General features: G+C 56.1%; 1 protein-coding gene across 1 annotated transcript; it reads left to right on the top strand.

Annotated features, from left to right (window-relative positions):
* Nucleotides 1–419: 419 nt before the first annotated feature.
* LOC133264003 (myosin heavy chain, embryonic smooth muscle isoform-like) lies at nt 420–21,883 on the top strand (the record flags this gene model as incomplete). Its single annotated transcript, XM_061443896.1, has 12 exons — nt 420–518; nt 1,431–1,600; nt 6,587–6,640; nt 8,542–8,586; nt 8,736–8,897; nt 8,980–9,108; nt 9,251–9,339; nt 10,706–10,817; nt 14,692–14,882; nt 19,065–19,173; nt 20,225–20,397; nt 21,733–21,883. Coding segments are annotated over 12 exons (1,466 nt in total), but the record flags the coding sequence as incomplete, so codon positions are not given.
* Nucleotides 21,884–21,983: the final 100 nt, after the last annotated feature.

The raw sequence follows: 21,983 nt of genomic DNA on the forward strand, positions 1-21,983 counted from the left end.
CATTGCCCCCCATTCATTTTCCCCATTGACCCCCATTGCCCCCATTGACCCCCCATTGCCCCCCATTGCTCCCATTGACCCCCATTGCCCCCCATTGCCTCCATTGACCCCCATTGCCCCCCATTGCCTCCATTGACCCCCATTGCCCCCCATTGCCTCCATTGACCCCCATTGCCCCCATTGCCCCCATTCATTATCCCCATTGCCCCCCATTGCCTCCATTGACCCCCATTGCCCCCATTGCCCCCATTCATTATCCCCATTGACCCCCATTGCCTCCATTGACCCCCATTGCCCCCATTGCCCCCCATTCATTATCCCCATTGACCCCCATTGCCCCCATTGATTATCCCCATTGACCCCCATTGCCCCCATTGCCCCCATTGATTATCCCCATTGACCCCCATTGCCCCCCCCAGCCGGGGTCCTGCCCCCCCAGCGCCGTGGGGCCGCCCTCCGGCACCTCTATGCACTGATGGCCCCCAAGTACTGCCCCGAGGAGGGGGCACCCCCCCCAGGTGAGGGGGGCACTTGGGGGTCTGGGGTCAGTTATGGGTCTGGGTATGGGGTGTGAGGGGTCGGTTATGGGTCTGGGGGGGTTCACTTAGGATTCTGAGTGGGACCCACTGGAGGAGATGGACCCCACATGTGTGGGGCTGGGACCCATTAGGAAGGGATAGATGCACACGTATGGGGCAGGGACCCATCAGGAGGGGATGGACCCACATGTGTGGGGCTGGCACCCATCGGGAGGGGATGGACCCACATGTGTGGGGCTGGGACCCATTGGGGGTAAGGACCTACATGTGTGGGGCTGGCACCCATCGGGAGGGGATGGACCCACATGTGTGGGGCTGGCACCCATCGGGAGGGGATGGACCCACATGTGTGGGGCTGGCACCCATGGTGGGGGATGGACCCACATGTGTGGGGCTGGGAACCATGGTGGGGGATGGACCCACATGTGTGGGGCTGGCACCCATCGGGAGGGGATGGACCCACATGTGTGGGGCTGGCACCCATCGGGAGGGGATGGACCCACATGTGTGGGGCTGGCACCCATGGTGGGGGATGGACCCACATGTGTGGGGCTGGCACCCATGGTGGGGGATGGACCCACATGTGTGGGGCTGGGAACCATGGTTGGGGGATGGACCCACATGTGTGGGGCTGGGAACCATGGTGGGGGATGGACCCACATGTGTGGGGCTGGGAACCATGGTGGGGGATGGACCCACACGTGTGGGGCTGGGACACATTGGGAGGGGATGGACCCACACGTGTGGGGCTGGGACCTATTGGGAGGGGTGGGACCCACACGTGTGGGCCTGGGACACATTGGGAGGGGATGGACTCACATGTGTGGGTCTGGGTCCCACTTGTGGGTCCGGGGGGGGTCACTTGTGGGTCCCGTGTGCCGCTGCCCACAGGGCCCACCCCCACGCTGTGCTACACGTCGCTGCCGACCCACACGGGGCTGGTGGTTGTGGGGCAGGGGGTGGTGCTGGTGCTGCTGCTGCCCCCCCGCGCCCCACGGCAGCGCCTGCACCCACTGGGCCTCAGCTGCCTGCACGCCCTCACCCGCGGCTGCGACCCACAAGTGTGAGCCTGACCCACAACTGGGACACACGACTGGGACCCACAAGTGTGAGCCTGACCCACATCTGGGACATACAACTGGGACCCACAACTGGGACCCACAAGTGTGAGCCTGACCCACATCTGGGACACACAACTGGGACCCACAAGTGTGAGCCTGACCCACAACTGCGACCCACAACTGGGACCCACAACTTGGACCCACAAGTGAGAGCCTGACCCACAACTGGGACCCACAAGTGTGAGCCTGACCCACATTTGGGACACACAACTGGGACCCACAAGTGTGAGCCTGACCCACAACTGCGACCCACAACTGGGACCCACAACTTGGACCCACAAGTGTGAGCCTGACCCACAACTGGGACACACAACTTGGACCCACAAGTGTGAGCCTGACCCACATCTGGGACACACAACTGGGACCCACAAGTGTGAGCCTGACCCACAACTGCGACCCACAACTGGGACCCACAACTTGGACTCACAAGTGTGAGCCTGACCCACATCTGGGACCCACAACTTGGACCCACAAGTGTGAGCCTGACCCACAACTGCGACCCACATCTGGGACACACAACTGGGACCCACAAGTGTGAGCCTGACCCACAACTGCGACCCACATCTGGGACACACAACTGGGACCCACAAGTGTGAGCCTGACCCACAACTGCGACCCACAACTGGGACCCACAACTTGGACTCACAAGTGTGAGCCTGACCCACAACTGGGACCCACAACTTGGACCCACAAGTGTGAGCCTGACCCACATCTGGGACCCACAACTTGGACCCACAAGTGAGAGCCTGACCCACAACTGGGACCCACAAGTGTGAGCCTGACCCACATCTGCGACCCACAAGTGTGAGCCTGACCCACATCTGGGACACACAACTGGGACCCACAAGTGTGAGCCTGACCCACAACTGCAACCCACAACTGGGACCCACATGTGGGACCCACAAGTGTGAGCCTGACCCACAACTGGGACACACAACTTGGACCCACAAGTGAGAGCCTGACCCACAACTAGGACCCACAAGTGTGAGCCTGACCCACAACTGCGACCCACAACTGGGACCCACAACTTGGACCCACAAGTGAGAGCCTGACCCACAACTGCGACCCACAAGTGTGAGCCTTGACCCACAACTGGGACCCACAACTTGGACCCACAAGTGTGAGCCTGACCCACATCTGGGACACACAACTGGGACCCACAAGTGTGAGCCTGACCCACAACTGGGACCCACAACTTGGACCCACAAGTGTGAGCCTGACCCACATCTGGGACACACAACTTGGACCCACAAGTGAGAGCCTGACCCACAACTTGGACCCACAAGTGAGAGCCTGACCCACAACTGGGACCCACAAGTGTGAGCCTGACCCACATCTGGGACACACAACTGGGACCCACAAGTGTGAGCCTGACCCACAACTGCGACCCACAACTGGGACCCACAACTTGGACCCACAAGTGTGAGCCTGACCCACAACTTGGACCCACAAGTGTGAGCCTTGACCCACAACTGGGACCCACACGTGTGAGCCTTGACCCACAACTGGGACCCACAAGTGTGAGCCTGACCCACAACCAGGCCCTTACCCACAACTGGGACCTGTGACCTATAACTGTGACCCAGACCCATAACTGGGACCCACAACTGGGACCTCGGACCCACAACTGGGACCCACAACTGGGACCTCGGACCCACAACTGGGACCCACAACTGGGACCCACAAGTGTGAACCTGACCCACAGCTGGGCCCCCAACCCTGGGAGGAGCATGTGTCCAATAAATGTGTTGGCTCAGATGGAGAGTCCAGGGGGGTCTATGGGGCAGGGAGGGTTCTATAGGGTTGGGAGGGTCTGTGGGGCAGGGGGAGGGTCTATGGGGCAGGGGGAGGGTCTATGGGGCAGGGGGAGGGTCTATGGGGCAGCTTTGCGGCCCCATCTAAGCTGGTGGAGCTGATCTGGGGGCTCTGGACTGGGTCAGTTCCCATCCCAGCACCCATGGGTGCCCATGGATGGGCTGTGGGCACCCAGAGATGCCCATGGATACACATGGATGGGGCTATGGGTGCCCATGGATACACATGGATGGGGCTATGGGTGCCCATGGATACACATGGATGGGGCTATGGGTGCCCATGGATACACATGGATGGGGCTATGGGTGCCCATGGATACACATGGATGGGGCTATGGATACACATGGATACACATGGATGGGGCTATGGATGCCCATGGATCCCATGGATCCCCATGGATACACATGGATGGGGCTATGGATGCACATGGATGGGGCTATGGATGTACATGGATACACATGGATACACATGGATGGGGCTATGGGTGCCCATGGATACACATGGATACACATGGATGGGGCTATGGGTGCCCATGGATCCCATGGATCCCCATGGATGCACATGGATGGGGCTATGGATGTACATGGATACACATGGATACACATGGATGCACATGGATGGGGCTATGGATGCACCTGGATACCCATGGATACATATGGATACACATGGATACACATGGATAGGGCTACGGATGCCCATGGATGCACATGGATGGGGCTATGGATGCACATGGATACACATGGATACACATGGATACACATGGATGCCCATGGATGGGGCTGTGGGTACTCAAAAATGCCCATGGATGCCCATAGAAACACATGGATGGGGCTATGGATGCACATGGATACACATGGATACATATGGATACACATGGATACACATGCATAGGGCTATGGATGCCCCTGGATACACATGGATACGCATGGATGGGGCTATGGATGCCCATGGATACACATGGATACATATGAATGCCCATGGATACACATGGATGGGGCTATGGATGCACATGGATACACACGGATGGGGCTATGGATGCACATGGATACACACGGATGGGGCTATGGATGCACATGGATGCACATGGATGGGGCTATGGATGCACATGGATACACATGGGTACACATGGGTGCACATGGATACACATGAATGGGGCTATGGATATCCATGGATGCACATGGATGGGGCTATGGATACCCATGGATACACATGGAAACACATGGATGCACATGGATACACATGGGTGCACATGAATGGGGCTATGAATGCCCATGGATGGGGCTGTGGGTACCCAAAGATGCCCACGGATGCCCACAGAAACACATGGATGCACGTGGATACACACGGATGGGCTGTGGGTACCCATAGGTGCACATGGTTACACATGGGTGCCCATGAATGGGGCTATGGGTACACATGGATGCGCACGAATGGGGCCTTGGGTGCACATGGGTGCCCATAGATGGCCATGGATGCCCGTGGATGGAGCTATGGGTACCCATGGGTGCCCATTGATGGCCATGGATGCACACGGATGGAGCTATGGGTACCCATGGGTGCCCATTGATGGCCATGGATGCACACGGATGGGCTGTGGGTACCCATGGGTGCCCATGGATGCCCATGAATGGAGCTATGGGTACCCACGGCTGCCCATAGATGGCCACGGATACACTTGGATGCCCATGGAGGCACGTGAATGGAGCTATGGATGCACTTGGATGGGACTATGGGTACCCATGGATACAGGATGCACTTGGATGCCCATGGATGCCCATGAATGGGGCTATGGGTACCCATAGGTGGCCATGGATGCCATGGGCATGGATACAGGATGCACTTGGATGACCATGGATGCCCATGAATGGGGCTATGGGTACCCATAGGTGGCCATGGATGCCATGGGCATGGATACAGGATGCACTTGGATGCCCATGGATGCCCATGAATGGGGCTATGGGTACCCATAGGTGGCCATGGATGCCATGGGCATGGATACAGGATGCACTTGGATGCCCATGGATGCCCATGAATGGGGCTATGGGTACCCATAGGTGGCCATGGATGCCATGGCCATGAATACAGGATGCACTTGGATGCCCATGGATGCCCATGAATGGGGCTTTGGATGCACATGAATGGGGCTTTGGGTACCCATAGATGGCCACAGATGCACTTGGATGCCCGTGGATGCCCATGAATGGGGCTTTGGGTGCACATAGATGCACTTGGATGGGGCTATGGGTACCCATGGGTGCCCATAGATGGCCATGGGTGCACTTGGATGCACATGAATGGGGCTATGGTTACCCATGGGTGCCCATAGATGGCCATGGGTGCACTTGGGTGCACATGAATGGGGCTTTGGATGCCCATGGATGCCCATGAATGGGGCTTTGGGTGCCCATGGATGCACTTGGATGCACATGAATGGGGCTTTGGGTGCCTATGGATGCCCATAGATGCCCATGGATGCACATGAATGGGGCTATGGATGCCCATGGGTGCCCATGGATGCCCATAGATGCCCATGGATGCACATGAATGGGGCTTTGGGTGCCCATGGATGCACTTGGATGCCCATGAATGGGACTTTGGGTGCCCATGGATGCCCATGGATGCACATGAATGGGTCTTTGGGTGCCCATGGATGCGCATGAATGGGGCTTTGGGTGCCCATGGATGCCCATAGATGCCCATGGATGCACATGAATGGGGCTTTGGGTGCCCATGGATGCACTTGGATGCACATGAATGGGGCTTTGGGTGCCCATGGATGCCCATGAATGGGGCTATGGGTGCCCATGGATGCCCATGAATGGGGCTTTGGGTGCCCATGGATGCACTTGGGTGCACATGAATGGGGCTTTGGGTGCCTCTGGGTCCCACCCTCGGGTCCCACCCTCGGGCCCCTCCTCCGGGTCCTCCCTGCCCCGGGCCGGGCGGTGGCGCCGGTGCCTCCCGGTGCCCCACGGCTGGAGCCGGCTCGGGTTTGGGGTGATTTTGGGTGATTTCGGGGTGATTTTGGGGTGATTTTGGGGTGTTTTGGGGTGTTTTGGGGTGTTTTGGGGGTGTTTTGGGGGTGTTTGGGACTGTTCTGGGGGGTTCCAGGTCTGTGCCATGGAGCAGGAACGGGACGAGGGACAACGCGGCTGCGGCGGGAGGGTGAGTGGGGAGCTGAGATTGTGGAGGGGATGGGGGGATACAGGGATAAAGGGGGGGATATAGGGATAAGGGGGGGGATATAGGGATAAAGGGGGGGATATAGGGATAAAGGGGGGATATAAGGATAAAGGGGGGGATATAGGGATAAGGGGGGATACAGGGATAAAGGGGGGGATATAGGGATAAAGGGGGGATATAGGGATAAAGGGGGGGATATAGGGATAAAGGGGGGATATAAGGATAAAGGGGGGGATATAGGGATAAGGGGGGATACAGGGATAAAGGGGGGGATATAGGGATAAGGGGGGGATATAAGGATAAAGGGGGGGATATAGGGATAAGGGGGGATACAGGGATAAAGGGGGGGATATAGGGATAAGGGGGGATACAGGGATAAAGGGGGGGATATAGGGATAAAGGGGGGATATAAGGATAAAGGGGGGGATATAGGGATAAGGGGGGATACAGGGATAAAGGGGGGGATATAGGGATAAGGGGGATATAGGGATAAGGGGGATATAGGGATAAAGGGGGGGATACAGGGATAAAGGGGGGATATAAGGATAAAGGGGGGGATATAGGGATAAGGGGGGATACAGGGATAAAGGGGGGGATATAGGGATAAGGGGGATATAGGGATAAAGGGGGGGATATAGGGATAAGGGGGATATAGGGATAAGGGGGATATAGGGATAAAGGGGGGGATACAGGGATAAAGGGGGGATATAAGGATAAAGGGGGGGATATAGGGATAAGGGGGGATACAGGGATAAAGGGGGGGATATAGGGATAAGGGGGATATAGGGATAAAGGGGGGGATATAGGGATAAGGGGGATATAGGGATAAGGGGGATATAGGGATAAAGGGGGGGATACAGGGATAAAGGGGGGATATAAGGATAAAGGGGGGGATATAGGGATAAGGGGGGATACAGGGATAAAGGGGGGATATAAGGATAAAGGGGGGGATATAGGGATAAGGGGGGATACAGGGATAAAGGGGGGATATAAGGATAAAGGGGGGATATAGGGATAAGGGGGATACAGGGATAAGAGGGATATAGGGATAAGGGGGGATACAGGGATAAAGGAGGGGATATAGGCATAAGGGTGATATAGGGATAAGGGGGGATACAGGGATAAAGGGGGGATATAGGGATAAATGGGGGATATTGGGATAAGGGGGATATAGGGATAAGGGGGGATACAGGGATAAAGGGGGGATATAGGGATAAGGGGGTATAGGGATAAGGGGGATATAGGGATAAGGGGGGAGTACAGGGAGGGGGGGATATAGGGATAAGCGGGTATAGGGATAAATTCGGGATACAGGGATGGGGGGGTGGGGGAACCTAAAAGTCAGAGGGGACCCCGAGGCTGATTGGGGGGGGGTTTGTACCAGGATCCAGGGGGTGGGATATAGGGATGGGGGGGGATGCACACACCAGCGTTGGGAGGCACCCATGGATCGGGCCCCACGGTTATGGGAGGGATCCAATGGAGGGAGGGGGGCACCCATGGGTCTGGGGGCCACCCATGGGGTGAGGGGGGGGATCCAGCCCCAAAGGGGTCTCCCCCTCCCCCCCTGTTTTGCCTGGGGATTTCCCCATCCCCCTTCCCCCCCCCCCGCCCCCCGGGGCTTCCCCCCTTTCCCGGCCCCACGCCTGGAATTAGGGCACGGGGCGGGATCAGGAATGAATGGGAATGGAGCAGCTGCCCCCCCACCCGTGGGAAAGGGCGCTGTGACGTCACAGACCTTTGTGTCCCGCCCCCAATGGGACACCAAACGGGGTTTCCCCCCCCCCCCTCCATGGGACGCTGGACGGGAAGGAGGGGGGGGGTGTGGGGTGTCCCCTCCTATGACGTCACATGTGTCTCCCCCCTCCCTCCTGACGTCACAGCCCCGCAAGGACCTGGAGGAGGAGCTCCGGGACCTCAGCATCAAGGTGGGCGGGGCCTGTGGGGAGGGGCGGGGCTTAGAAGCAACAGTTCAGCTCTTAGCCCCGCCCCTGGGGGGGGGCTTGGAGCCAAGTGGGCGGGCCTTGGGGGGGGGGGCGTGTCCCAGCCAATCAGGCACCGTTATCGCCCCCTGCAGGTGACGTCGCTGGGGCGGAGCCTGGCGGCCGAAAGGGGGCGGAGCCTTGCGGAGGGCGGGGCCAGGCGCGCGCTGGAGATCGCGGTGGGCGGGGCCCAGGCCCGGGTGGGCGGGGCCTGCCGGGCACGTGACCGCGCCTACGAGCGGCTGCGGCTGCAGCAGGTGGGCGGGGCCTGAGGGGGGTGGGTGGGCGTGGCTTGGTAACGGGGTGGGCGCGGCCTTGACGCAGGCTCCATCCAATCAGGAGGCGGAGCGTCAGCTGTGGGCGGAGCTAGAGGCCGCGCGAGAGGCGCGGGAAGGGGCGGAGCTTCGGGCGAAGGAGGCGGAGTCAAAGCGGCGCTGGAGGGAGGCGGAGCTCGAGCGGCTACGGCAGGTGGGCGGGGGCAGGGGAAGGGGGCGTGGTTAACGGGGAAAGGGGCGGGGCTAGCGACGAAAAGCGACAGAACTATGGGAGCCAATGGAGTGGACGGGGCTTGGGTTAAAGGGGGGCGCGTCATCCCTAACCCCGCCCCCAGGCAGTGGCTGCGGCCAATCAGGAGCGGCGGAAGGCGGAGCAAGAGCGCGATGACGTGGCTGCCCAGAGGCCCCGCCCAGTCAGCGCCATGTGAGTGACCCATAGGACCCCATAGGGGGTCCCCTATAGCCCTGTGGGGTGTCCCCTACAGCCCCCATTGGAGGTCCCCTGTAGCCCCACTGTGTGGTCCCTATACCCACATGGGGGTTCCATATAGCCCCACTGCGTGTCCCCTATAGCCCCGTGGGGTGTCTCCTGTAGCCCCCACTGGAGGTCCCTATAGCCCCACTGCATGTCCCCTATACCCCCTATAGTGTGTCCCCTATACCCCCTATGGTGTTTCCCCTATACCCCCTATGGTGTTTCCCCTATACCCCCTATGGTGTGTCCCCTATACCCCCTATGGTGTTTACCCTAAAGCTGTATGGTGCATCCCCTATAGCCCCTATGCTGCTTTCCCTATAGCCCCCATGGTGTGTCCCCTATAGCCCCCATGGTGCATCCCCTATAGCCCCCATGGTGTTTCCCCTATAGTTCCTCAACATGTCCCCTATAGCCCCCTTGACATTTCCCCTATACCCCCCATGGTGTGTCCCCTATACCCCCTATGGTGTGTTCCCTATAGCCCCAATGACGCATCCCCTATACCCCCCATGGTTTGTCCCCTATACCCCCTATGGTGTGTTCCCTATAGCCCCCATAGCTGTCCCCTATATTCCACCCCGTGTCCCCCCCATCCCCTAGAGCCCCCTTGACGTTTCCCCTATAGGCCCTATGGTGTGTTCCCTATAGCCCCCATGGCGCTTCCCCTATAGCCCCCATGGTGTGTCCCCTCTACCCCCTATGGTGTGTTCCCTATAGCCCCCATGGTTGTCCCCTATATTCCACCCCATGTCCCCTCCATCCCCTATAGTCCCTCCACATGTCCCCTATAGCCCCCATGGTGTGTCCCCTATCCCCCCCATGGCTGTCCCCTATCCCCCCCATGGCTGTACCCTATCCCCCCCATGGCTGTCCCCTATATTCCACCCCGTGTCCCCCCCATCCTCTATATCCCCCATGGTGTGCCCCTATATCCCCCATGGCTGTCCCCTATACCCCCCATGGCTGTCCCCTATATTCCACCCCGTGTCCCCCCCATCCTCTATATCCCCCATGGTGTGTCCCCTATATCCCCCATGGTGTGTCCCCTATATCCCCCATGGCTGTCCCCTATATTCCACCCCTTGTCCCCCCCCCATCCCCTATAGCCCCCATGGTGTGTCCCCTATCCTCCCCATGGCTGTCCCCTACCCCCCCCATGATGTGTCCCCTATAGCCCCCATGGCTGTCCCCTATATTCCACCCCTATAGCCCCCATGGTGTGTCCCCTATCCTCCCCATGGCTGTCCCCTACCCCCCCCATGATGTGTCCCCTATCCTCCCCATGGCTGTCCCCTATATTCCACCCCTATAGCCCCCATGGGTGCCAGGGGCTCCGGGACCCCAGGGTGCTGGAGGCGGCCCTGATGGAGCTGCGGGCCCACAACCGGGAGCTGCAGCAGCGCCTGAGCCAGCGGCAGGCCCAGGTGAGGGCCCCTATGGGGCACATGGGGGGCACCTATAGGGGTCCTCTTGGGGGGGGTGGCTCATTGGGTATCTATGGGGGGATAGGGGGCAACCGTGTGGGCATAGGTGGTGTCTATGGGACTTAGGTTGTACCTGTAGGGGTATAGATGGTATCTATAGGGTATGAGGGTGCACCTATGGGGCCATAGATGGTATCTATAGGGTATGAGGGTGCACCTATGGGGGCATAGATGGTATCTATAGGGTATGAGGGTGCACCTATGGGGGTATAGATGGTATCTATAGGGTATGAGGGTGCACCTATGGGGGCATAGATGGTATCTATAGGGTATGAGGGTGCACCTATGGGGCCATAGATGGTATCTATAGGGTATCAGGGTGCACCTATGGGGGCATAGATGGTATCTATAGGGTATGAGGGTGCACCTATGGGGTCTTAGTGTCACCTATGGGTGCCATTGCAGGGGCAGGAGCTGCAGCAGGTGGGGTATCTATAGGGGGTTAAGGGGTACCTACAGGGTGTATAGATGTGATCTATGGGGTATAGGCAGTATCTATAGGTGATTAAGGGGTACCTATAGGGTGTATGGATGTGATCTGTGAGCTATAAGCTGTATCTATAGGGGGTTAAGGGGTACCTATAGGGTGTATGGATGTGATCTGTGAGCTATAAGCTGTATCAATAGGGGGTTAAGGGGTACCTATAGCGACTAAGGGGTACATATAGGGGTATAGATGTGACCCATGGGGTATAGGCAGTATCTGTAGGGGGTTAAGGGGTACCTATAGGGTGTCAATGGGTGTCAGTGGCTGTCAATGGCTGTCAATGGGTGCCCATAGGTGACAATGGATATCAATGGGTGTCAATGGGTGCCCATAGGTGTCAATCCATGTCAGTGGGTGTCAGTGGGTGTCAGTGGGTGTCAATGGATGTCAACGGGTGTCAAGGGGTGTCAATGGGTGTCAACGGGTGTCAGTGGGTGTCAATGGGTGTCAATGGTGCCAATGGGTGTCAGTGGGTGTCAATGGGTGTCAATGGTGTCAATGGGTGTCAATGGGCATCAATGGTGTCAATGGGTGTCAATGGGTGTCAATGGATGTCAATGGTGTCAATGGGTGTCAATGGTGTCAATGGGTGTCATTGGGTGTCAGTGGGTGTCAGTGGGTGTCAATGGTGTCAATGGGTATCAAGGGGTGTCAAGGGGTGTCAATGGTATCAGTGGGTGTCAGTGGGTGTCAATGGGTGTCAGTGGGTGTCAATGCTGTCAATGGTGTCAATGGGTGTCAATGGGTCTCAGTGGGTGTCAGTGGGAGTCAATGGGTCTCAGTGGGTGTCAATGGGTGTCAATGGGTGTCAATGGTGTCAATGGGTATCAAGGGGTGTCAAGGGGTGTCAATGGGTATCAATGGGTGTCAGTGGGTGTCAATGGTGTCAATGGGTGTCAATGGTGTCAATGGGTGTCAATGGGTGTCAGTGGGTGTCAGTGGGTGTCAGTGGGTGTCAATGGGTCTCAGTGCATGTCAATGGGTGTCAATGGGTATCAATGGGTGTCAAGGGGTGTCAATGGTGTCAATGGGTATCAATGGGTGTCAGTGGGTGTCAATGGGTGTCAATGGTGTCAATGGGTCTCAGTGGGTCTCAGTGGGTGTCAATGGGTGTCAATGGGTATCAATGGGTGTCAATGGGTGTCAATGGTGTCAATGGGTGTCAAAGGGTGTCAATGGATGTCAATGGGTGTCAATGGGTGTCAATGGGTGTTAGTGGGTGTCAGTGGGTGTCAATGGTGTCAATGGGTGTCAATGGGTGTCAGTGGGTGTCAATGGGTGTCAATGGTGTCAATGGGTATCAATGGATGTCAATGGTGTCAATGGGTGTCAGTGGTGTCAATGGGTGTCAATGGGTGTCAGTGGGTGTCAACGGGTGTCAATGGGTGTCAGTGGGTGTCAATGGGTGTCAATGGGTGTCTGTGGGTGTCAATGGGTGTCAATGGGTGTCAAGTGGTGTCAATGGGTGTCAATGGTGTCAATGGGTGTCAATGGGTGTCAATGGTGTCAATGGGTGTCAAGGGGTGTCAATGGGTGTCAATGGGTGTCAGTGGGTGTCAATGGTGTCAATGGGTTCCAATGGGTGTCAATGGGTGTCAATGGTGTCAATGGGTTCCAATGGGTGTCAATGGGTGTCAGTGCGTGCCAGTGGTGTCAATGGGTTCCAATGGGTGTCAATGGGTGTCAATGGTGTCAATGGGTGTCAATGGTGTCAATGGGTGTCAATGGGTGTCAATGGTGTCAATGGGTGTCAATGGGTGTCAATGGTGTCAATGGGTTCCAATGGGTGTCAATGGGTGTCAATGGTGTCAATGGGTGTCAATGGGTGCCAATGGTGTCAATGGGTGTCAATGGTGTCAATGGGTTCCAATGGGTGTCAATGGGTGTCAATGGTGTCAATGGGTGTCAATGGGTGCCAATGGTGTCAATGGGTGTCAATGGTGTCAATGGGTATCAATGGATGTCAATGGTGTCAATGGGTGTCAGTGGTGTCAATGGGTGTCAATGGTGTCAATGGGTGTCAATGGTGTCAATGGGTGTCAAGGGGTGTCAATGGGTGTCAATGGGTGTCAGTGGGTGTCAATGGTGTCAATGGGTTCCAATGGGTGTCAATGGGTGTCAATGGTGTCAATGGGTTCCAATGGGTGTCAATGGGTGTCAATGGGTGTCAGTGCGTGCCAGTGGTGTCAATGGGTTCCAATGGGTGTCAATGGGTGTCAATGGTGTCAATGGGTGTCAATGGTGTCAATGGGTGTCAATGGGTGTCAATGGTGTCAATGGGTGTCAATGGGTGTCAATGGTGTCAATGGGTTCCAATGGGTGTCAATGGGTGTCAATGGTGTCAATGGGTGTCAATGGGTGCCAATGGTGTCAATGGGTGTCAATGGTGTCAATGGGTGTCAATGGTGTCAATGGGTGTCAATGGGTGCCAATGGTGTCAATGGGTTCCAATGGGTGTCAATGGGTGTCAATGGTGTCAATGGGTGTCAATGGGTGCCAATGGTGTCAATGGGTGTCAATGGTGTCAATGGGTTCCAGTGGGTGTCAATGGGTGTCAATGGTGTCAATGGGTGTCAATGGGTGTCAATGGTGTCAATGGGTGTCAATGGTGTCAATGGGTGTCAATGGTGTCAATGGGTGTCAATGGTGTCAATGGGTGTCAATGGGTGCCAATGGTGTCAATGGGTTCCAATGGGTGTCAATGGGTGTCAATGGTGTCAATGGGTGTCAATGGGTGCCAATGGTGTCAATGGGTGTCAATGGTGTCAATGGGTTCCAGTGGGTGTCAATGGGTGTCAATGGTGTCAATGGGTGTCAATGGGTGTCAATGGTGTCAATGGGTGTCAATGGGTGTCGATGGTGTCAATGGGTTCCAATGGGTGTCAATGGGTGTCAATGGTGTCAATGGGTGTCAATGGGTGCCAATGGTGTCAATGGGTGTCAATGGTGTCAATGGGTTCCAATGGGTGTCAATGGGTGCCAATGGTGTCAATGGGTGTCAATGGTGTCAATGGGTTCCAATGGGTGTCAATGGGTGTCAATGGGTGTCAATGGGTGTCAGTGCGTGCCAGTGGTGTCAATGGGTTCCAATGAGTGTCAATGGGTGCCAATGGAGTCAATGGGTGTCAATGTGTGTCAATGGGTGCCAATGGAGTCAATGGGTGTCAATGGTGTCAATGGGTGTCAATGGGTGTCAATGGGTTCTAATGGGTGTCAACGGGTGTCAATGGGTGCCAGTGGTGTCAATGGGTTCCAATGGGTGTCAATGGGTGTCAATGGGTGTCAATGGGTGTCAATGCTCTCCCTCTCTCCCTGCCGCTGTCCCAGGTGCTGGAACTGGGCCGAGCTCTCGCGGCCGCGGCGCTGCGGGCTCAGGAGTCGGCGCATGCGCGGTGGCGGCTGGAGGCGGAGCAGCGGAGCCTGCGGGGGCGGAGCCTCTGGGAGCCCCCGGCGCGCGCCGAGGCCGCGCTCAGCGCCCGCTGCAGTCACGTGGGGGAGCTGCTGAGGAGGGAGACAGAGTGAGGGGGGGGGGGGGCAATGGGTGCTGTGGGTGGGTGCTGGGTGTGCTATGGGTGCTGTGTGTGCTATGGGTGCTGTGTGTGCTATGGGTGCTCTGTGTGTGCTGTGTGTGTGCTGTGTGTGCTGTGTGTGCTATGGGTGCTGTGTGTGTGCTATGGGTGCTCTGTGTGTGCTATGGGTGCTGTGTGTGCTATGGGTGCTGGGTGTGCTATGGGTGCTGTGTGTGTGCTATGGGTGCTCTGTGTGCTATGGGTGCTGTGTGTGTGCTGTGTGTGCTGTGTGTGCTATGGGTGCTCTGTGTGTGCTATGGGTGCTGGGTGTGCTATGGGTGCTGTGTGTGTGCTATGGGTGCTGTGTGTGTGCTATGGGTGCTGTGTGTGCTATGGGTGCTGTGGGTGCTATGGGTGCTGTGGGTGCTATGGGTGCTGGGTGTGCTATGGGTGCTGTGTGTGTGCTATGGGTGCTGGGTGTGCTATGGGTGCTCTATGTGTGCTATGGGTGCTCTTTGGGTGCTATGGGTGCTGTGTGTGTGCTATGGGTGCTGTGTGTGCTATGGGTGCTGTGGGTGCTGGGTGTGCTATGGGTGCTGTATGTGCTATGGGTGCTGTGTGTGCTATGGGTGCTGTGTGTGCTATGGGTGCTGTGGGTGCTGGGTGTGCTATGGGTGCTGTGTGTGCTATGGGTGCTGTGTGTGCTATGGGTGCTGTGGGTGCTGGGTGTGCTATGGGTGTGCTATGGGTGCTGTGTGTGTGCTGTGGGTGTGCTATGAGTGCTTTGTTCCTATGGGTGCTGTCTCTATGGGCACTGTCCCTATGGGTGCTGTCTCTATGGGTGCTGTCCCTATGGGTGCTGTCTCTATGGGTGCTGTCCCTATGGGTGCTGTGTTATCCCTATGAGTGCTGTGTTATCCCTATGGATGCTGTGTTATCCCTATGGCTGCTGTTATCTCTATGGGTGCTGTTATCCCTACGGGTGCCGTTACCCCTATGGGTGCCGTGTTACCCCTATGGGTGCCGTTACCCCTATGAATGCCGTTATCCCTATGGGTGCCGTTATCCCTATGGGTGCTGTGTTATCTCTGTGGGTGCTGTGTTATCTCTATGGGTGCCGTTACCCCTATGGGTGCTGTGTTATCTCTATGGGTGCCGTTACCCCTATGGGTGCTGTGATATCCCTATGGGTGCCGTTACCCCTATGGGTGCCGTTATCCCTATGAGTGCCGTTATCCCTACGGGTGCCGTTACCCCTATGGATGCCGTTATCCCTATGGGTGCCGTTATCCGTATGGGTGCTGTTACCCCTATGGGTGCTGTTATCCCTATGGGTGCCGTTATCCCTATGGGTGCTGTGTTATCTCTATGGGTGCTGTGTTACCCCTATGGGTGCTGTGTTACCCCTATGGGTGCTGTGTTATCCCTATGGGTGCTGTGTTATCTCTATGGGTGCTGTGTTACCCCTATGGGTGCTGTGTTATCCCTATGGGTGCTGTGTTACCCCTATGGGTGCTGTGTTACCCCTATGGGTGCCGTTACCCCTATGGGTGCTGTGTTACCCCTATGGGTGCCGTTATCCCCTGGGTGCTGTGTTATCCCTATGGGTGCTGTGTTATCTCTATGGGTGCTGTGTTATCTCTGTGGGTGCTGTGTTACCCCTATGGGTGCTGTGTTATCCCTATGGGTGCTGTGTTACCCCTATGGGTGCTGTGTTATCTCTATGGGTGCTGTGTTATCCCTGTGGGTGCTGTGTTATCTCTATGGGTGCTGTGTTATCCCTGTGGGTGCTGTGTTATCTCTATGGGTGCTGTGTTATCCCTGTGGGTGCTGTGTTATCTCTGTGGGTGCTGTGTTACCCCTATGGGTGCTGTGTTATCCCTATGGGTGCTGTGTTATCTCTATGGGTGCTGTGTTACCCCTATGGGTGCTGTGTTATCTCTATGGGTGCTGTGTTATCTCTATGGGTGCTGTGTTACCCCTATGGGTGCTGTGTTACCCCTATGGGTGCTGTGTTACCCCTATGGGTGCTGTGTTACCCCTATGGGTGCTGTGTTACCCCTATGGGTGCTGTGTTACCCCTATGGGTGCTGTGTTATCCCTATGGGTGCTGTGTTATCTCTATGGGTGCTGTGTTACCCCTATGGGTGCTGTGTTATCTCTATGGGTGCTGTGTTACCCCTATGGGTGCTGTGTTACCCCTATGGGTGCTGTGTTACCCCTATGGGTGCTGTGTTATCCCTATGGGTGCTGTGTTATCTCTATGGGTGCTGTGTTACCCCTATGGGTGCTGTGTTACCCCTATGGGTGCTGTGTTATCCCTATGGGTGCTGTGTTATCTCTATGGGTGCTGTGTTATCCCTATGGGTGCTGTGTTACCCCTATGGGTGCTGTGTTATCCCTATGGGTGCTGTGTTATCTCTATGGGTGCTGTGTTACCCCTATGGGTGCTGTGTTATCCCTGTGGGTGCTGTGTTATCTCTATGGGTGCTGTGTTATCCCTGTGGGTGCTGTGTTATCTCTATGGGTGCTGTGTTACCCCTATGGGTGCTGTGTTACCCCTATGGGTGCTGTGTTATCCCTGTGGGTGCTGTGTTATCTCTATGGGTGCTGTGTTACCCCTATGGGTGCTGTGTTACCCCTATGGGTGCTGTGTTACCCCTATGGGTGCCGTTACCCCTATGGGTGCTGTGTTACCCCTATGGGTGCTGTGTTACCCCTATGGGTGCTGTGTTATCCCTGTGGGTGCTGTGTTATCTCTATGGGTGCTGTGTTACCCCTATGGGTGCTGTGTTACCCCTATGGGTGCTGTGTTATCTCTATGGGTGCTGTGTTATCCCTGTGGGTGCTGTGTTATCTCTATGGGTGCTGTGTTACCCCTATGGGTGCTGTGTTATCTCTATGGGTGCTGTGTTACCCCTATGGGTGCTGTGTTATCTCTATGGGTGCTGTGTTACCCCTATGGGTGCTGTGTTACCCCTATGGGTGCTGTGTTATCTCTATGGGTGCTGTGTTATCCCTGTGGGTGCTGTGTTATCTCTATGGGTGCTGTGTTACCCCTATGGGTGCCGTTATCCCCTGGGTGCTGTGTTATCCCTATGGGTGCTGTGTTATCTCTATGGGTGCTGTGTTATCCCTGTGGGTGCTGTGTTACCCCTATGGGTGCTGTGTTACCCCTATGGGTGCCGTTATCCCCTGGGTGCTGTGTTACCCCTATGGGTGCTGTGTTATCTCTATGGGTGCTGTGTTACCCCTATGGGTGCTGTGTTATCTCTATGGGTGCTGTGTTACCCCTATGGGTGCTGTGTTATCCCTGTGGGTGCTGTGTTATCTCTATGGGTGCTGTGTTATCCCTGTGGGTGCTGTGTTATCTCTATGGGTGCTGTGTTACCCCTATGGGTGCTGTGTTATCCCTGTGGGTGCTGTGTTATCTCTATGGGTGCTGTGTTATCCCTGTGGGTGCTGTGTTATCTCTATGGGTGCTGTGTTACCCCTATGGGTGCTGTGTTACCCCTATGGGTGCTGTGTTATCCCTGTGGGTGCTGTGTTATCTCTATGGGTGCTGTGTTACCCCTATGGGTGCTGTGTTACCCCTATGGGTGCTGTGTTACCCCTATGGGTGCCGTTACCCCTATGGGTGCTGTGTTACCCCTATGGGTGCTGTGTTACCCCTATGGGTGCTGTGTTATCCCTGTGGGTGCTGTGTTATCTCTATGGGTGCTGTGTTACCCCTATGGGTGCTGTGTTACCCCTATGGGTGCTGTGTTATCTCTATGGGTGCTGTGTTATCCCTGTGGGTGCTGTGTTATCTCTATGGGTGCTGTGTTACCCCTATGGGTGCTGTGTTATCTCTATGGGTGCTGTGTTACCCCTATGGGTGCTGTGTTATCTCTATGGGTGCTGTGTTACCCCTATGGGTGCTGTGTTACCCCTATGGGTGCTGTGTTATCTCTATGGGTGCTGTGTTATCCCTGTGGGTGCTGTGTTATCTCTATGGGTGCTGTGTTACCCCTATGGGTGCTGTGTTACCCCTATGGGTGCTGTGTTATCTCTATGGGTGCTGTGTTATCCCTGTGGGTGCTGTGTTATCTCTATGGGTGCTGTGTTATCTCTATGGGTGCTGTGTTACCCCTATGGGTGCTGTGTTACCCCTATGGGTGCCGTTATCCCCTGGGTGCTGTTCCCCTGCAGGGCGCGGGGGGCGCTGTTGCGCTCGGCCCGCTCGGCGCGGAGGCGGCTGCGGGCGCTGCGGGGGGAGCTGCAGGAGCAGCGGCTGCGGGGGGAGCGGTACCGGCTGCAGGTGAGGGCGGGGCGCCTGTGACGTCAGCGCTGACGTCACCGGTGTCGTCACGGGTCCTCGTGCGACATCCCTGTCGTCATGTGTCGTCGCGTGACATCACGTGTCGTGCCGTGTCGTCACGTGTTATCGTGTGTCGTGTGACGTCATGTGTCGTCATGTGACATCGTGTGTCGTGCTGTGTCGTCACGTGTTATCATGTGTCATGCGACATCACTGTCATCATCTGTCGTCATGTGACATCCCGTGTCGTGCTGTGTCGTCACGTGTTATCGTGTGTCGTCGTGTGACATCACGTGTCGTGCTGTGCTGTCACGTGTTATCGTGTGTCGTGTGTCATCATGTGTCGTCATGTGACATCACGTGTCATGCTGTGTCATCACGTGTTATCGTGTGTCGTTGTGTGATATCACGTGTCACCATGTGTCGTTATGTGACATCATGTGTTGTGCTGTTTCATCACGTTATGTGTCATCTTGTGTCGTCACATGACATCACGTGTCGTGCTGTGTCATCACATGTTATCGTGTGTCGTTTTGTGACATCACTGTCATCATGTGTCATTGTGTGACATCATGTGTCGTCATGTGAAATCGTGTGTCATGCTGTGTCATCACGTGTTATCGTGTGTTGTTGTGTGACATTCCGTGTCACCAGGTGTCGTCATGTGACATCACATGTCGTGCTGTGTCATCACGTGTTATCGTGTGTTGTTGTGTGACATCACTATCATCATGTGTCGTCATGTGATATCACGTGTCATGCTGTGTCATCACATGTTATCACATGTCATCATGTTACATCATGTCTCACCACGTGTTGTCATGTCATCACATGCCACCATGTCACATCATGTGTCATCCTGAGTCATCATGTCATCACGCGTCACCACGTGTCATCATACGTCATCATGTGACATCACGTGGTGTTCTGTGTCGTCATGTGATGTCACGTCTTCTCAGGTGACATCAGGTGACCTCATGCGTCGCCGAGTGTCACCATGTGTCATCACGTGTCACCACGTGTTGTCACGTGACCTCACGTGTCCCCGCAGGCGCAGGCCCTGGAGGTCATGTGCCGCGCTGTGGCCGAGCGCGTGGCCGCGGTGGCCGTGGGGACGTCACGTGACCAAGCCCAGGGCTGGCGCCTGCGCCAGGAGCTCGAGGCCGCCGGGGACGGGGCCGCGGCCACCGCGCGTCACGTGACTGCCCTGAGAGCGAGGCTCAGGTGGGACCCCGCAGCCCTAGGGAGCCCTATAGCACCCTATGGAGCCCTATGGCACCCTATGGAGCCCTATAGCAACCTCTGGAGCCCTATGGAGCCCTATAGCACCCTATGGAACTCTATGGCACCCTATGGAGCGCACCCTATGGGCTCCTCATAGCACCCTATAGTGCCCTATGGAGCCCTATGGGCTCCTTAGATCACCCTATAGAAACCTATGGCACCCTATGGCAAGCTCTGGAGCCCTATGGAACCCTACAGGGCTCTATGGCACCCTATGGAACCCTATGAGCTCCTTATATCATCCTATGGAGCCCTATGACACCCTATGGCACCATATGGAACCCTATGGGCTCTTATAGCACCCTATGACACCCTATGGCACCCTATGGAACCCTACGGAGCTCTGTGGCACCATATGAAACCCTATGGGCTCCTTATAACACCCTATAGCACCCTATGCCACCCTATGGTACCCTATGGAACCCTATGGGCTCCTTATAGCACCCTATGACACCCTATGGAGCCCTATGGAGCCCTATAGCACCCTATGAAACCCTATGGGCTCCTTGTAACACCTTATAGCACCCTATGACACACTATGGTACCCTATGGAACCCTATAGCACCACAGAGCACCCTGTAGCTCCCTATGGGCTCCTTATAGCACCCTAAAGCACCCTATGGGCTCCCTATAGCACCCCATGGGGGTATTATGGGATAATGGGGGGTCTACATGGGGTATTATGGGATAGTGGGGGGTCTATATGAGGTATTATGGGATGGGGGGGGGAGTCTATATGGGGTATTATGGGATGGGGGGGGAGTCTATATGGGGTATTATGGGATAGTGGGGGGTCTATATGGGGTATTATGGGATAATGGGGGTCTATATGGGGTATTATGGGATAGTGGGGGGTCTATATGAGGTATTATGGGATAGTGGGGGTCTATATGGGGTATTATGGGATAATGGGAGGGGCTACAGGGGGTATTATGGGATAATGGGGGGTCTATATGGGGTATTATGGGATAGTGGGGGGTCTATATGAGGTATTATGGGATAATGGGGGTTTACATGGGGTATTATGGGATAGAGGGGGAGTCTATATGGGGTATTATGGGATAATGGGGGGATCTACATGGGGTATTAGGGGATAATGGGGGGTCTACATAGGGTATTATGGGATAGTGGGGGCACCTACATAGGGTATTATGGGATAGTGGGGGGGATCTATATGAGGTATTATGGGATAATGCTGGATGTATGGGGTATTATGGAATGGAGGGGGTCTATATGGGGTATTATGGGATGGCGGCCCCCCCCCCCCCCCCCCAGGTGTGACCCACTGACGCTGTCCCGCACCGTGCGCCGGATGCTGCGGGGGGAGGATGAGGACACCGATGACAGTGATGGGGACAGCGATGGGGACAGCAGTGAGGACAAGGAGTTCCCCCCCCTGGACCCTTGAAACTGCCCCCAAACCCCCCCCGCTTCAAGCATCAGGGCAGGGTTCAATGGGTCATTACATATGTATGTGTGTATATACAGTCATTAAAGTGCCTTCAATTGGTTCTGCCCCCCGGTGG

This window comes from Pezoporus flaviventris, unplaced genomic scaffold (genome assembly GCF_033815535.1).
Source record: "Pezoporus flaviventris isolate CSIRO_AGI_PZ_B2104156 unplaced genomic scaffold, CSIRO_AGI_Pfla_v1 ptg000556l, whole genome shotgun sequence".
In the NCBI taxonomy this organism is placed as follows: domain Eukaryota; kingdom Metazoa; phylum Chordata; class Aves; order Psittaciformes; family Psittacidae; genus Pezoporus; species Pezoporus flaviventris.